Source organism: Loxodonta africana, chromosome X (assembly GCF_030014295.1).
Source record: "Loxodonta africana isolate mLoxAfr1 chromosome X, mLoxAfr1.hap2, whole genome shotgun sequence".
NCBI classification, from domain to species: Eukaryota; Metazoa; Chordata; class Mammalia; order Proboscidea; family Elephantidae; genus Loxodonta; species Loxodonta africana.
The window spans coordinates 56,384,340-56,400,691 of NC_087369.1; the positions used below are offsets into that span (position 1 = coordinate 56,384,340).

The 16,352-nt window shown below is 47.2% G+C and overlaps 1 protein-coding gene across 3 annotated transcripts; it reads right to left on the reverse strand.

Moving 5' to 3' along the window:
- Positions 1-1,034: 1,034 nt before the first annotated feature.
- On the reverse strand, positions 1,035-6,538 carry CFP (complement factor properdin). 3 transcript variants are annotated; one of them, XM_023557909.2, is made up of 9 exons: positions 6,402-6,538; positions 6,164-6,314; positions 4,706-4,881; positions 4,017-4,187; positions 3,686-3,877; positions 3,310-3,483; positions 2,866-3,057; positions 2,608-2,719; positions 1,035-1,274 (listed from the first exon to the last, which is right to left on the reverse strand). In XM_023557909.2, exons 1-9 carry the CDS (start codon positions 6,460-6,462, stop codon positions 1,109-1,111), a joined length of 1,395 nt encoding a protein of 464 aa, XP_023413677.1. In that variant the 5' UTR covers positions 6,463-6,538; the 3' UTR covers positions 1,035-1,108. The 3 variants fall into 3 exon arrangements, with proteins under 3 accessions (XP_023413677.1, XP_023413681.1, XP_023413678.1); XM_023557910.1 differs by lacking the exon at positions 1,035-1,274 and adding an exon at positions 1,281-1,420; XM_023557913.2 differs by lacking the exon at positions 3,686-3,877.
- Positions 6,539-16,352: the final 9,814 nt, after the last annotated feature.

Here is a 16,352-nt window from a genome sequence, read left to right on the forward strand (position 1 = left end):
TTTTTTCTGAGTCTGTTCCCTCTGTCTGGAGATGGGTATAGCTCAGACATCTCTCCTTTACCTCCCCACCCCCAAGATGTTCAGCCCTGGCTGTCCTATAGTCATTAAAAAAAAAAAGTTACTGTGGAGTCGATTGCCACTCATAGAGACCCTGTAGAACAGAGAAGAACTGCCCCTAGGGTTTCCAAGGAGCGGCTGGTGGATTCGAACTGCCAACCTTTTGGTTAGCAGCTGAGCTCTTAACCACAGTATCACTAGGGCTCCTTAGTAGTATACAGTAGGAGCTAATAAATGTTGAATGAATGAGCAAATGCTATAAAGCATCTGTCTCAGCTGTCCTCCACCTCAGATGCCCAGACCTAGTTTTAGTATACAATCGACACTAATAAGTGTTGAATGAATGACCAAATGCTAAGCGAATGTGTCTGGGTTTGTTTGGGGCGGAGGCGGGGGGGGCGGCTAGTCCGGCTGACTCCACCTTCTCTTTGCTCCCGCCCCAACTCAGACTACGTCACAGACTCTTCCTTAGACCGCCCCCGCCTCGCAGAGCTATTTGCTGCTGCTAATTGTGGCACTGGAGCTGAGTTGTTGGGAATGGTTGGGTGCAGGTGCTCGCGCAGTGGGGCGCCAACCCTGACCACACTTCTGCCTAGGTTTAACTCCAGATTGGCGCGGAATCGACCAGGCCAGATTCCGGTGGGTGGTAATTTAGGGATTGCTTCAGGAGGCGGGGAGATGGCAACGATAAGCACTGCTGGAAATTCAGAAAGCGCCTGCCAGGGCGAGCAGCCAATCACAAAACGCATAACGCGGAGCTCTGCAGAGGGACGAGCTTGGCGGCCTGGGGCACCGGGGTGTTAGACATTGGGGTACTGGCAGCAGCGATGGGCGATCCGGGCTGGACACTGGCCTTAGCTGCTGCTAAACTGCAGCCGCAGCGGAAAATACCGTTTTCCACAACAGGCCACCGCGACTTTGCCCTAGAAGATGCCCCCCTCCTGGGGAAGGGAATGGGAAGTTTCCCTTCTTCAAGGAACTTTGAAGAGCCCAAAAAGGCTGGTTTATTGAGGTCTGGGAAGTCAGGGGATCAGAGTTGAAGGAAGAGGCTTTACGGCTTTCCGTTCTCAGGGTCTTTGCAGGCAGGCACGTGTAGACATGGCCGCTTCTCCTCCACCACCAGCTTCTGCCCCTGCATCTCCTCGCACTGTGGCCACATCTTCCCCCAGAAGGTCACGTTCTTCTCGCCCTGCCCTTCCACCGTGGAAACAGTGGGCCTGGGGTATGGCAGAGGGCGTACAGGAGAAACTCAGGGAAGGCAAGAGTGGATTCAACAAACTCTTATTGAGTAGTGTGCCCAAGGCTACTTTTTAGCTGTGAGGTGTTAAGCAATTTAGCCTCTCTGTGCCTCAGTTTCCTTCATCTGCAAAATGGGAATAGCAACAACAATACCACTCACCTCACCAGGCTGGGTAAAGTGCTCAGAGCTGTGCCTGGCACATAGTAAGTGTTCAATAAATGCTGGCAATTGTTACTTGACATGAGATACCCTCCCTTACCTACGAAACCCTTTATATCTCTCCCCACTGCACCCTGGAGAAAAAAAAAAGCCTTTTCCTAACATTCAAGGCCTTGTTGTTGGGCCCAAACCCCTGCCCCCAACCCTGATCTCTACCTCCCCTCTACTTTATCCAGACTCAGTCCTATACCCAGAAAAGTCTTTGCCTGGGTTATTTTTCCCACTTGGCAGGCCCTCCATTCACTTCTACTCTGATTCTCTCAATCAGTCCTTCTTCTGTTTACTCCCTCACTCAGTCAAGTCCTTCGTGCCTCCACTCAACACCCCTAACTCATTTTCAGGACACCAAACCCCACAGCCGGGTGACCACTTCCCAGATAGCAGACCTTCCACAAGTTGGAAACAGTCCACTTAATCTAATAGTTTGATGTATGTAGAAATAAGAAGGGATGAATGAATGAGTGTTTTGACCCTCTCCAACACCTGGGCCACTCTGGTCACAGGGAAACACTTCAGGTGGCTAGCTATCTGTTTCCAGGACTACACTCAGGGTCTTGATGCTGGGAATGCCTTTTCTGACTCCTACCTGCTTGAGGAGGCCCCATCAGCTTCCTGGATCCAGGTTGAGGTGACAGTCCCTTTTCCATGCACAAACTGCCCCTCATATGCCGTCTGTCAGGACACTACCCACCTGGGATTCCTTTGGGGATCCACGGGATCTGGTTCTGTGTGTCTGCCAACTGTTGCCTAACAACCCTTGGAATGAGGCCTGAGTGACTAAATGAGTAAATCAAAGCACGGGCAATTGAGAGATAAGAGGAAATGCACACATGAAGGACTGAGTAAATGGCAGAATGTCTGAGTGACTGAATGAGTGACTGAGGAGCATAGAGACTACTAACTCTTCCCCAATATCTTTTTTCTTGTTTTCTTTAGTTTCTGCCCTCTTTTTGCAGCTGGGAGATGGCACCCACTGAAGCAGGAACCTTAGACCTAGCAGTAGAAGCCCTGGTTGGTGGCAGCTGACTCCCCCGTCCTGACTGTCGACATATCACAACCCCCTCCTAGGCACACTCTGCCCCCTCACTCACGAGAACTTGGGGAATGGAGCTGTGCAGAGGCGCTGGCGGGCACGGGTGGGGTTGGGTCCACAAGGAGGCATGCACAGGCCCCAGGTACTCCACTCCGACCATGAACCTTTCCCTGGAATGAGGGTCACAGAGTCAGAGTTGGAGGTTTCAGTGGTAAGAGAGGCTGCAGGGACATGGGGTCCATGGCAGCAATTCAGTGAACCCTTGTCCCTGCGTGGGGTGCCCTGCCTTCAAATCATAGTCCGTAGAGGCACTCACAGCGGCAGCGATTGACATTGTAGCAGTGCCGGATATCCTGCTGCTTCCCGACACACCGCTGTCCGTTGAATTTGCGGCCCTTGCAGTCCCTCGACCGTGTCTGCTGCCCCGGGATTTCCTCACAGCTGATAAACTTCATGTTCCGGCGGGAGCAGGTGGTCCACTCCCCCCAGGGCTCCCACTCTCCGTCCACTGCAGATACAGGAGCAACAGGGGCTCAGACCAAAGCAGGGAGCCAGCCAGGGAGTTCAGAGGAAGGAACAAGGGCTGGGAGTGGGAAGGGGGTGATCAGATGTGGGAATAGGGGATGAGAGGCGGAACTAAAGTGTCAGAGCCAGGAGTGGAGGAATTAGAATCAGGAACAAGGCATCAGCAGCAGGAACCAGGCAACAGAGATGGGTAGGAGGGTTTAGGCATGGAAATGGTGTGTTCTGAGGTGCTGACCAGGGCAGGGCTCAGCCACGTTGCAGACGTGGGTCCGGGTGGAGTCACCAGCACAGAAGGGACCTCCGTGCTGGGGCAGAGGGTTATTGCATGTTCGCCGTTCCAGGGTCTGGCCCAAGCCACAGGTCACAGAGCAGGGGCTGGCAGGGCTCCATGGCCCCCATCCTCCAGCCACTGTTGGGGGGAAAAGAGAGTGAGGAGAAAGGGCACCTCAAACTACACCCCGCAGCTCCTGGACTCTCAAGGCGGAGTGCCCTCAAATGAAGAGCTTCACGGTCACATCATCTGAGATTGCTATCCTTTGAAGCGGGAGAGTATCTTTGCCCTGGATCAAGAGACACATTGGCAGAGTGTCAAAGGCTTCATCCCTGCATACCTGGACATGGAGGCAGGCCAGCACAGCCCCGCTGCTCATAGGCTGGCCCTGGGCAGGGCTTCCCAGGAGGCTTTGTGGAGGGCTCAGGAGCAGAACAGGTACGGCTTCGTCTCTCCATGGGGACATGGGGTCCACCGTGGCAGGAGCCTGAGCAGGGATCCCAGGGGCCCCAGGTGGCCCAGGCCCCATGTACTGTGATAGGTGGGGGCAGGCAATGTCAAGTGCGGTCATGAGTGCTGAAGTCCCCCCACCTACCGGCAGTTTCCTGCTGTAACCCCGCTGGCCTACCCTGAGTGGCCCCCATCAGTGCCCTGTGGCTGCCCTTACTCACTGGGGCAGACCTGCTGAGTGTCACAGGGCTCTGACTCGTGTGCCTCTCCTGGACAGTGGCCCCCACACTTGGGGATGGGATTGTTACATGCTCGCTGGCGGGTCCAGGTTCCTTTGGAGCAGGTGACAGAGCAAGGCCCCCAGGGCCCCCAGTTGGACCAGCCACCCATCTCTGTGGGGGAGAAGAGAAAGGGGCACATGGAGGTGGGGTGTCATCCAGGGCTCCTCACTTCCTCACGTGCTCCACATCTGGTCTATAGTGAATCTCATCCCCATATCCTCTGTCCCCACACCTGGTCCATCATCATTGTTTGTCTAGACTACTGCAATAGCCTTTGCACTGGTCCCTTTGCTTCCCTCTCACCACCTACAGTCTGGCCCCCTCACAAAAGTGAGAGATCCTGTCACAACCCAAATCAGATCACATATCTCCTCTGCCTACCACCCTAGTCACTCAGAGTAAAAGTCAAAGTCCTCACCGTGGCCCTGCGGCCCTACAAGATCAGGCCTCTGTCATTTCTCGGCGCTCACCTCCCATCACTCTCCCCCTCATTCACTCTGTTCTACACTGTCCTCCTCCTTACTGTTCTTCTCAAACATCAAGCACAATTCCACCCTCAGGATTCTGCACTGATTGTTCCCTGGGCCAGGTAATGGGGAATGTGTGCCCACCCGGCCAATCCTACTCACCAGGACAGCACGGCAGGTCCTCGCAGGCCTGCAGCTGCCACTCAAGAGTTCCAGGCTCCACCTTTTCAAAGCACTGCCCACCCCAGCCTATACAGCGTCGGTACCGCAGCTGGGAGCCCTCAGAGCAGGTGACCGAGCAGGGGGCCCACACGGACCATGATGACCATAGTGGGGACCTGTGGAGAGGGGCATACACGTCCCATCCTGGTGCAAGCTGGTGCAGTGAAGGCAGCAAGAATGGCATGTGGGACTGCACAGTGTGGGTAGGTACACATGGGGTGCTGGATAAATGTGTGTGGAATGGATTGATAAGAGCACCTACCTCTTAGGGATATTGGGTAATTGCATAAGAGGTGGGTATACAGCAAGTGCTTAATAAATGTCCCTTATCTTCATGATCAGGGACCTGGAGTCACTCTTGGAAGTCCCTAAGGACAGTGTCAGGCATGCACTAAGCAAACATAAGGACTAGGGGCCAAGAACTGCAGTCAGAAACCAACCAAGCCACCACGCTGCATGGTGACAGGCAAACAGCAAGTGCTTAATAAATAGGAGCCATCAGCCTGATTAGGAACTCAGAGCCCCCCTCAGAAATACCCCAGATCTACCACCAACCACACACTGTAGAGCACTGTGTATGCTGTTAATGCTAAATAGATGTGAACTGTTGACATGACCAGGGGCCCAGAGATTCCCTCAAAAATTCCCAAGCTCCCCAACTCCACAAAGTATCTGGATATACAGCAAACATTTAGAAAATATATCTGGTATACAGTAAGGGCTCAATAAATGTAAGCTGGCATCATGATTAGGAGACTGGAGCTACCCTCAGAAATCCTCAAGCTGCCTCCACACCCCTGCAATGCATCTGGTACATAGGAAGTGCTCAGTGAAGGTGAAGTGTCACAAAAATTAGAGGCCTAAAGCTGTCCTCAGAATTCTCCAAACTCTCCTACCCCCACACTGTGTCAAGCACGCAATAAATAAGGACCGTTATCACAATTGGGGGACTAGAGCTACCTTCAGAAATCCCTGATCTGAGCCCTGCCCCATGCTACAATACTTCTAGGATGTAGGAAGCACTCAATATATGTGAGCTATGGCAGTGGTTCTCAACCAGAGGGGATTTTATTACCCCCCAAGGGGCATTCGGCAATGTCTGGAGACATTTTTGGTTGTCTCAACTGCCGGGCGGGGCTGGACACTGACATCTAGTGGGCAGAGGCCAGGGATGCTATTAAACATCCTAAGTCATCCTATAATACACAGGACAGCCCCCAAACCGAAGAATTTTCTGACCCAAAATGGTGCTGAGGTTGAGAAACCCTGAGCTATGATCACCAACAGAGCTTCAGAATGACCTTTGGAAATCTCAGAGAAGGAAAGAGCCTGGTCCTGGGTCAACCCTTCCAGTCTTTTCTGCCTCCCCACACTCCCCTGCCCAAGATTCCCCTTAACCTGCATGCCTGACAGAGCCCACTGCCCTGCTCCTGGAAAGCGTAGGCAGCGTTGAGACAGCAGTCTTCAGCACTGACACCTCCCCCCAGGAGGTCCTTGCACTTGCTGGAGGATTCCTCATACTGGGTGAAGCACAGTACAGGGTCCGAGCCTATGACAGGGCGAGGGGGTGGGGCATGATCAGGGATGTGGTTGGCCCAGGCACCCCTGGGGGCCAGCTGAACCGTTACCCACTTACCTGTGGCTGGCAGGGTGAGCAGCAGCAGCAGCAAACCAGAGGCCTGCGCTTGGGAGGTCATGTTGAGCAGGGTGCCACCACCAGAGGAGACCTGCTTTTGTCTGGGCTGGCCTGCCTCCTGGAGTCAGCAGGGAAAGGGGAACCAGGCTGTAGGAGGAACTGGGAGGGCAAAGGGTGGGAGGGGGTAGGGGAGGATGTTGTGCAGACCTCTTCAGCTCTGACCTCTCCCTCATCCCCTCTGCCCCTGAGCCTCCTCCTCTACTCTCCCCCGCCCTATTTCCTGAGTCATTCTCAGTCCTGTTTTGTTTGTCACTCTATCCCCAGCACCTCACCCCTGCCTAGCAATCTTTCAGTGCTTAATGCTCCTTGGACAAATTCTTCCTGAGGAGAAAGGGAGCATAGGAATTTGGAGCAAGACAAACTTCCTAGCTGTGTGATTTTGGGCAAGTCACTTAAACCTCTCTGAGTCTCAGTTTCCCTATTTGTAAAATGCATAATCTCTACCAAAGTTACAAGGTCAATCTCGTGGGTTGTTGAACAAGGTTGAAGTGCTCAGTGTGTCCCTCTTCAAGGGGTGGAAGGGGCATGGAGGTAATTGCTTCATCCTCTATCCTGACTTAACCTCTAGCCCTCCTATTTCCTGATGTAATAGTTGTGGTGGGGAGGTCAACACAAGGGAAGTGAGAAAGGGAAGTAACGGGACTCTGGGGAAAAGGTTTCAGCAAGAGTGAGTCGAGGTATCTACTGCTCCATGGGACCAGTTGGGGCCACCTTTAGGGTCTGGGGAGCCGGTGGTTAGGAAACATTTCTGCCATGTTCCAGCAGAGTAACCTTGGGCAGGTAACACTCCCCTCTCTGTGCCTCAGTTTCCTACTCTATAAAACGTGCACATCAACAGCACCTACATCATAGGGTTTGTTGCAAGGATTGGGAGTTAAGATTTTAAAAAGTACTTAGAGCAGTGCCTGGCATATAGTAGGCACTCTGTGTTTGTTAAATAAATTCATTCAACAAACATTTGTTGAGCACCTATTGGGTGCCAAATGCTATTGTAGGCATCGGACGGAGCAGAGAACAAGAGAGACAAAAAATCCTGGCCCTTGAAGAACTTAACATTCTAAAAGAGGAGATAGTAATAAATGTCACCTCCCTCATGGAGGCCTTCTCCAACTACCCTTCTAATATGGCACCCCTGTCACTCTCTAGCTCAGTGGTTCTCAAACCTTAGTGTGCATCAGAATCACCTGGAGGGCTTGTTGAATCACAGATTGCTAGGCTCCACCTCCGTGTTTCTGTTCATTAAGTCTGGAGGTGGCTCAAGAATTTGCACTGCTGATGTTGCTGGTCTGGGGGACCACACTTTGAAAACCACTGTTCTAGTCTCAGACCCCTCTTTGTTTTTCTTTGTGGGTCTCCTTTAGAGAAAACAATTCTACATGTTCCTTATTTTACTGTTAATAATGAATTCCTCTTCAGCTCATTTTCCATGCAGGTAAAACTGAGGTCCACAGACTTGCTATCTATGCCCTTTTTTAACAAGCCCCAATGGGTGAAAAGGAGCCCTGGTGGCACGGTAGTTAAGCACTTGGCTGCTAACTAAAAAGTCGGTGGTTTGAACTCACCGACTGCTCTGCAGGAGAAAGATGTGGCAGTCTGCTTCTGTAAAGATTACAGCCTTGGGAACCCTATGGGGCAGTTCTACCCTATCCTATAGGGTTGCTATGAGTCAGGATCGACTCACTGGCAATGGGTTTTGTTAATGAAAGAAATTCTAAAGCCCACTTTAAAAACAGGAATCTTTTTAATTAACAAAAAGGAGGCTAAGAAAGATGTGCAGGCAATGTCTTATTTCCCTTGCATTAATGGAGGGAAAAATGCCATTCTGCAAATTAAAACAGGATAAAATAATTTGATTTGGTCAGGTGTTAAAAGAGAATTTTCTCAAGAATATCAGTCTTGTTTTATGGGTGATAAGGTGTGTGTTGGTATTCATATCCGTTACAGATGTACTGTTCTCTAATAATATACGCCTGTCTTTTAAAGTGTGAGTTTCACACACTCACAATTTCCATCACTCATACCCCTTCTCACTCAGTGAACAAAGCAGTCTTGTTAAGGTTCTAAGACTTCAGACATCAGTGCTGTGTTTCCCTGTGAAAACAGACTCACTCCCAAAGAAACCTGTAATTCTGGTTGGTTGCTTTATTTAATCACTGTTCTGATAATAACGTTATAATTGATAATTCCTGTTCCTAAACTTCATGAATACTCAGGATTCCCTGTGGAAGAGGACTGTTGGCACTTTCATCTTCTCCTACAGTTGTTTAGGCAATAAAATGATTACAGATTTCTTATTTAAACAAAGAGTGAGAGAGTCTTATTTAATTATTGCATCAAATCAAACCAAACCAAACCAGTTGCTGTCCAGTCGATTCCAACTCATGGTGAGCCCATGTGTCAGAGCAGAACTGTGCTCCATAGGGTTTTCAATGGCTGATTTTCCAGAAGTAGACTGCACAGCCTTTCTTTAAAGGAACCTCTGGGTGGCCTTGAATGGCCAACCTTTTGGCTAACAGCCGAGTGTGTTAACCCTTTTGCACGACCCAGCACCTCCCAACTACTGCATCACTACCTGATACTATATATTTGTTTCTTGTCTGTCTCTCTTACTAAAATATCAGTTCTACAAGGGCAGGGATTTTTGACTGGTTTGTTAACTGCTGCGTTTGGAGGCCTAGACCAGCACCAGCATACAGTAGGCTCTCAATAAATGTCTTCTGAATGACCATATGAAACTTTAGAGATTCTAATCTGTGCTAAGAGCAACAGTCTGGGCTGGAGGTAAAAAAAAAAAAAAAAGATGGGCATCATCAGAGGATAAGTAGTACTTCAAGTCCTAGGACTGGATGGGGTCACCTGGAGAGGGCTTGTGAGAGGAGAGAAGGGAGCCTGAGGCAAAGCCCCGGGGAACCCCAGAATTTAAATTTTGGAAAACTGGGAGAAGCCAGCCCAGGGGCCTGAGGACGAAGGGTCAGGGAAGGAAGAAGACAAATAGGAGAGTTTTTCTACTAGGCCAGGCACATTCAATTGGTGGTCTCTCATACACTATCTCATTCAGTTTCAGTCATTTTCTCTCATTTTTTTTTTACCTACACAAACACAATTCTGAATTTACAACCTCTAAAAAAAAAAAATTTTTTTTTTTTTACTATAGTCTCGGAAACCCTGATGGCGTAGTGGTTAAGTGCTACAGCTGCTAACCCAAGGGTCAGCAGTTCAAATCCACCAGGCGCTCCTTGGAAACTCTACGGGGCAGTTCTACTCTGTCCTATAGGGTCGCTATGAGTCGGAATTGACTCGACGGCACTGGGTTTGGTTTGGACTACAGTCTCTCCCAAATGGGTTCACATACATACTCAATCACACAGTCTTAGACACTCTCTCAGTCAACACTCACTCAAGCAGTTATTTTCTCTGTCACTGACTCACAGTCTTACTACAGTCACCCACTAACAGTTCCACAGAATCGTAACAGCTCATATCGTGTCTCATTTGGTCACTCTCACTAGTTTTTCACATACACACACAGTCACATACACAAATAAAGTCCCAATTTACAGTCACCACTAGCCTTTCATGAAGTTTCTCACACCTACACAGTCGTCATCTCTCATACCCCCTTCTCACTTAAGCCAGTTTTCCACACACCATAGTCCCTGATTATAGCCTCTCCTAGACTCCTATGAAGTTTCACACTCATACACAACCATACTGTCTCACATTTCAGAACAAGGGGATAATGCATGGTTTAAAGTCAGGAAAGGTGTGTGTCAGGGTTGTATCCTTTCATTATACTTATTCAATTTGTAATGAACAAATAATCTGAGAAGCTGGACTAATATGAAGAATGGGGCATCAGGATTGGAGGAAGACTCATCAACAACCTTGCTTGCTGAAAGTGCACTTACTGATGAAGATCAAAGACCACAGCCTTCAGTATGGATTACACCTCAACATAAAGAAAACAAAAATCTTCACAACTGGACCAATAAGCAACATCATGATAAACGGAGAAAAGATTGAGGTTGTCAAGGATTTCAATTTACTTGGATCCACAATCAACACTCATGGAAGCAGCAGTGAAGAAACCAAAAGACCCATTGCATTGGGCAAATCCGCTGCAAAGGGCCTCTTTAGTGTTGAAAAGCAAAGATGTCACCAAAGGTGTGCCTGATTCAAGCCATGGTGTTTTCAATCGCCTCATATGCGTGCGAAAGCTGGACAATAGATAAGGAAGACCGAAGAAGAATTGACACCTTTGAGTTGTGGTGCTGGTGAGGAATATTTTGAATATACCATGGACTGCCAGGAGAACGAACTTGATGGCAGCTAATAACAAAAATGCTGTTGAGTCAGCCCCAACTCATGGTGACCCCACGCACACCAGAACAAAATGCTGCCCAGTTCTGCATCATCCCCACGATTGGTTTCAGATTAGACCCTTGTGATCCATAGGGTTTTCATTGGCTGTTTTTCCAAAGTAGATTGTCAGGCCTTTCTTCCTAATCCATCTTAGTCTGGAAGCTCTGCTGAAACCTGTTCGGCACCATAGCAACACGCAAACCTCCACTGACAGATGAGCGGTGGCTGACCATGATAAGGCGCTTGGCTGGGAACCGAACCTTGGTCTCCTGCATGGAAGGTGAGAATTTTACCACTGAACCACCACTGCCCTCTATAATCCAGTTGACATCAAGTTGACTCCAACTCATGGTCACCCCATGTGTGTCAAAGTAAAACCGTGCTCCATAGGGCTTTCAATGGCTGATTTTTCAGAAATATATCACCAGGTCTGTCTTTTGAGGCACCTCAGGGTGGACTCCAATCTTTTAGTTAGCTGCTGAGCACATTAACCATTTGTACCACCCAGGGACCCCAGACTGTAGTAGGAACAGTAGGTCAGATATGAAATATACGAGAAAATGACTGTGAGGGAAAAATGATTGAAAGGCTGAATGGATGGCTGAGAGTGTCAGAGAGATTGTAATAATATATGCATGTGAGACTGATCGTGAGACTGTCAAGCATAGATTGTATGTGAGGAAAAATATGAGAGAAAACAAGTGAGACAGACTGTATATGTCTGCATGGAACTTCATGAGACTTTAAAAGTGACTGTAAAAACTGGGAGAAACTGAGAAAATAGCTGGGACTAAATAAGGGGTTGAAACCGTTTGTGTGTATGTGATAAACTGACTATGGAGAAAATGATGGAGTGAATGAGATGGGGTGTGAGAGACTAATGATTGCGTGTGTGTGTGTGACTGTTATTGAGACAAGTTTGTTGTTGTTGTTAGGTGCCGTCAAGTTGGTTCTGACTCATAGAGACCCTGTGTACAACAGAACAAAACACTGCCCAGCCCTGCGCCATCCTCAAAATCGTTGTTATGCTTGAGCCCATTGTTGCAGCCACTGTGTGAATCCATCTCATTGATGGTCTTCCTCTTTCCTCCACTTTACCAAGCATGATGTCCTTCTCCAGGGACTGATCCCTCCTGATAACATGTCCAAAATATGTGAGATGAAGTCTCTCCATCCTTGTCTCTAAGCAGCATTCTGGTTGTACTTCTTGCAAGATAGATTTGTTCATTCTTTTGGCAGTCCATGGTATATTCAATATTCTTTGCCAACACCATAATTCGAAGGTGTCAATTCCTCTTTGGTTTTCCTTATTCATCATCCAGCTTTCAAATGCATATGAGGCAACTGAAAATACCATGGCTTGGGTCAGGTGCATCTTAGTCCTTAAAGTGGCATCTTTGCTTTTTAACACTTTAAAGTGGTCTTTTACAGCAGACTTGCCCAGTGCAATGCTGACAACTTCAATCTTGTCTCCGTTTTATCATGATGTTGCTTAATGGTCCAGTTGTGAGGACTTTTCTTCTTGGGCCCCTCACTCTGCATATCCATTTATTCTGTATCCAGTGGCCTGAAGAATTTATCTACTAGGTGCAGACCAGGGCCGTGGCAAAGAAAGAACAGTTTCAGAAGAAGACAGGAAGAAGATAACAGCTTGTATGGAACTTTAAAAGTGCTCATCATGGAAGTCATTGGTTTAACTGCCCACCCTGGGAGGTAGTTATGTCACATTGGAAGGCCGGGGGCAGAGCAGTTCTAGATCAGAATCTAGAACTCTTACTCCCTGTAAAGGGCTCCTCATCCCCCACCCCCTGCATGCTCAGAGATCAAGCCTGGTCTTAAGCACATTTGAAACTTTTGGAGTGGGCTTGGGGGTGCTGGCACCAGGGGCATCTTGCTGTCAGCACTGCCCTGATTCTAAGAACTCTCCTCTGTCGAAATCCTGACTAGAAACTGGGCTGCTGCCTCAGTAAGCTGCCTTGCCCCTGGGTCACTGCAGACCAACACCCTGTCTTCTCTTGCCAGTGTCTGTTTCTCCCACCCTGCAGTGGGACATCTGCCCACCAGTCTATCAACAGAGTCACACATCTGAATCCCAGCTTAGGTCTAAGTTGTGAGCCAGCTTCACGTGTTCTTAATTGAATCACTTTTTGGCATCGCTTTTTTCCCCTAAACAAATATATTTTTATCTGATCATAAATATAATATTCATTGGAAAATGCATTAAGCATAAAGGAGAAATAAAATTCCTCCCATCTTCCTTTCTTGATTTTTTTTTGTAATATGATCCCTCTTTTTTTGTGCTTTAGGTCAAAGTTCACAGCTCAATTTGTCATTTAAAAATTTATACACATATTGTTTTGTGGCATTAGTTGCAATCCCCACAATGTGACAGCACACTCCCCCTTTCCACCCCAGGTTCCCTGTGTCCATTCGACCAGTTCCTGTCCCCTTCCTGCTTTTGGACAGGATCTGTTCATTTGGTCTCGTATATCTAATTTAACTAAAAAGCACATTCTTCACATGTATTATTTATTGTGTTATAGTCCTGTCTAATCTTTGTCTGCAAAGTGGGATTCAGGAATGGTTTCAGTTCTGAGTTATCAGTGCGTCTGGTTCCTCCAGTCTCCATCAGACCATTAAGTCTGGTGTTTGTACCTGAATTTGAGCTCTGTTCTACATTTTTCTCCTGCTCTGTCTGGGACTCTCTGTTGTACTCCCTGTCAGGGCGGTCACTGGTGGTAGACTGGCACCATCTAGTTCTTCTGGTATCAGGCTGGGGAGTCTCTGGTTCATTTGGTCCTTTAGTCCCAGTTGTGAGGATTTTTGTTTTACATTGAGGTACAATCCCTACTGAAGGCTGTAGTCTTTGATCTTCATCAGTAAGCACTCAAGTCCTCTTCACTTTCAGCAAGCAAGGTTGTGTCATCTGCATATTACAGGTTGTTAATGAATCTTTCTCCAATCCTGATGCCCCATTCTTCTTCATATGGTCCAGCTTCTCAGATTATTTGCTCAGCATACAAACTGAATAAGTATGGTGAAAGGATACAACCCTGACGCACATCTTTCCTGTCTTTAAACCACCCAGCATCTCCTTGTTCTGTTCAAATGACTGCCTCTTGTTCTATGTACAGGTTCCTCATAAGCACAATTGTTATGGAATTCCCATTCTTCACAATGTTATCCATAATTTGTTATGATTCACACAGTTGAATGCCTTTGCACAGTCAATAAAACACAGGTAAATATCTTTCTGGTATTCTCTGCTTTCGGCCAAGATCCACAAGGTCGACATACTACTACTATCACTTTTGAATGATCTGCAGCAAATTTTTTGTGGCCCTGGTGGCACAGTGGTTAAGAGTTTGGCTGCTAACCAAAAAGGCTGGCAGTTCGAATCTACCAGCCGCTCCTTGGAAACCCTATGGGACAGTTCTACTCTGTCCTATACGGTCGCTATGAGTTGGAATTGACTTGATGGCAATGGGTTTGGTTTGGTGATATTAATAACATTGTTTGATAATTTCCACATTCTGCTGGATCACTTTTTGGAATGGGCACAAATATGGATCTCTTCCAGTCAGCTGGCCAGGTAGCTGTCTTCCAAATTTCTTGACACGGACAAGTGAGCACCTCCAGTGCTGCATCTGTTGAAACATCTCAGTTGGTATTCCATCAATTCCTGGAGCCTTGTTTTTCACCAGTGCCTTCAGTGCAGCTTGGACTTCTTCCTTCAGTGCCATCGGTTCTCAATCATATGGTACCTCTTGAAGTGGCTGAACGTCAACCAATTCTTTTTGGTACAGTCACTCTTTGCATTCCTTCCATCTTCTTCTGATGCTTCTAGCATTGTTTAATATTTTCCCTGTAGAATCTTTCAATATTGCAACTCGAGGCTTGAATTTTTTCTACAGTTCTTTCAGCTTGAGGAATGCTGAGTGTGTTCTTCCCCTTTGGTTTTCTAACTCCAAGTCTTTGCACATTTCATTATAATACTTTGTCTTTTTGAGCCACCCTCCAAAATCTTCAGTTCAGTTATTGGGTCACTATTAGTTGGAACTGATTCAATAACGGGTTTGGTTTTTTTTTGGACTCAACAGTAGCTAACAACTACTACTACAGTCTACCCAACAGATTCACGCTACCTTCACACACACAGTCCCACCCAGTCATAGGTCATCTTCCTCAGTCAGCTTTGGCTGTACACAGTCATTTACAACTGCTATAATAGTATCTCACTAACAGTTTCACACATACAACCACATTTTCTCTCAGTCTGCTTCACATCATCTCTAACAATTTCATACACTGTTTCAGCCATTCATTCAGTCCCAGCCATTTTCTGTTTCCCTCATACACAAAGTAAGTACTGGTGATTTGTAGTCACCAGTACCGTCATGAAGTTTCTCACACACAATCATGTGGTCTCTGTGTCTCATTCACTTAGTCTCAGTCATTTTCTGTTTTCCACAAACATACTATCCAGTTTAGTCTCTTACAAAATGTTTTATATACTCTACATTCCTAGACACTGTCTCAGTCACTAGTTTTCTCTCACAGTCAGTTCATATGCATGCACATACACAGTTGCTGACTTCCGGTTGTTGATACTTAGTCTCTCACCCACAATTATATGGTCTCTCATACTGTTTCAGTCGCTCGGTCTCATCATTATTTCCCCTCATTTTCTCATATAGTCACTGAACTTGTTGGGAGAACCTGTAGTAGTAAATGTAAATCAATTTGCCACTAGTCTTCAGCTTCACACACATACATACACAGTCCCTCATACTCTCTAGTCACAACCATTTTTTCTGCTTCTCACATACGTCTTTACTATCTCTCATGAATAGTTTTCATACACACAATCACACATTCCGTGTCTTGTGTCTGAGTCACCGACTGGGCCTCATAACTATTTTCTCTCATATGATCAACTTCTCACACATGCACTATTACTTTGGCTGTTACGACAGCTTCGCATGAACAGTTTCACACACAATCCATCTCTAAACACTGTTACCTTCTTACATACAGTGAAGTTTCTTACCTACATACAACTCCCTTCAATCTCTAACACTTTCAAGCCCATGGTTTCTCATGCATCGTTTCAGTTCACTCAGTCTGTCTTGCTCACCATCAGCTTGCCAAAAAGTGACTGATTTGCAGTACCTATTACCTTCTCATAAACATTATTTCATACATACCATTACATTTTCTAACACAGTATCTTAATCATTCATTCATTTCTCACATAAAGTTAAAAATCCGTGGTCACAACTACACTCTCAGTTTCACACACACACAACCAAAACTTTCCACACACAGCTTCTCTTTCTCACACATGGTTGCCAATTTACAGTCTCTACTACCAACCCTGGTGGCGTAGTGGTTAAGTGCTATGGCTGCTAACCATAGGTCGGCAAGTTCAAATCCGCCAGGCACTCCTTGGAAACTCTATGGGGCAGTTCTACTCTGTCCTATAGGGTCGCTATGAGTTGGAATCGACTTGACAGCACTGGATTTTGG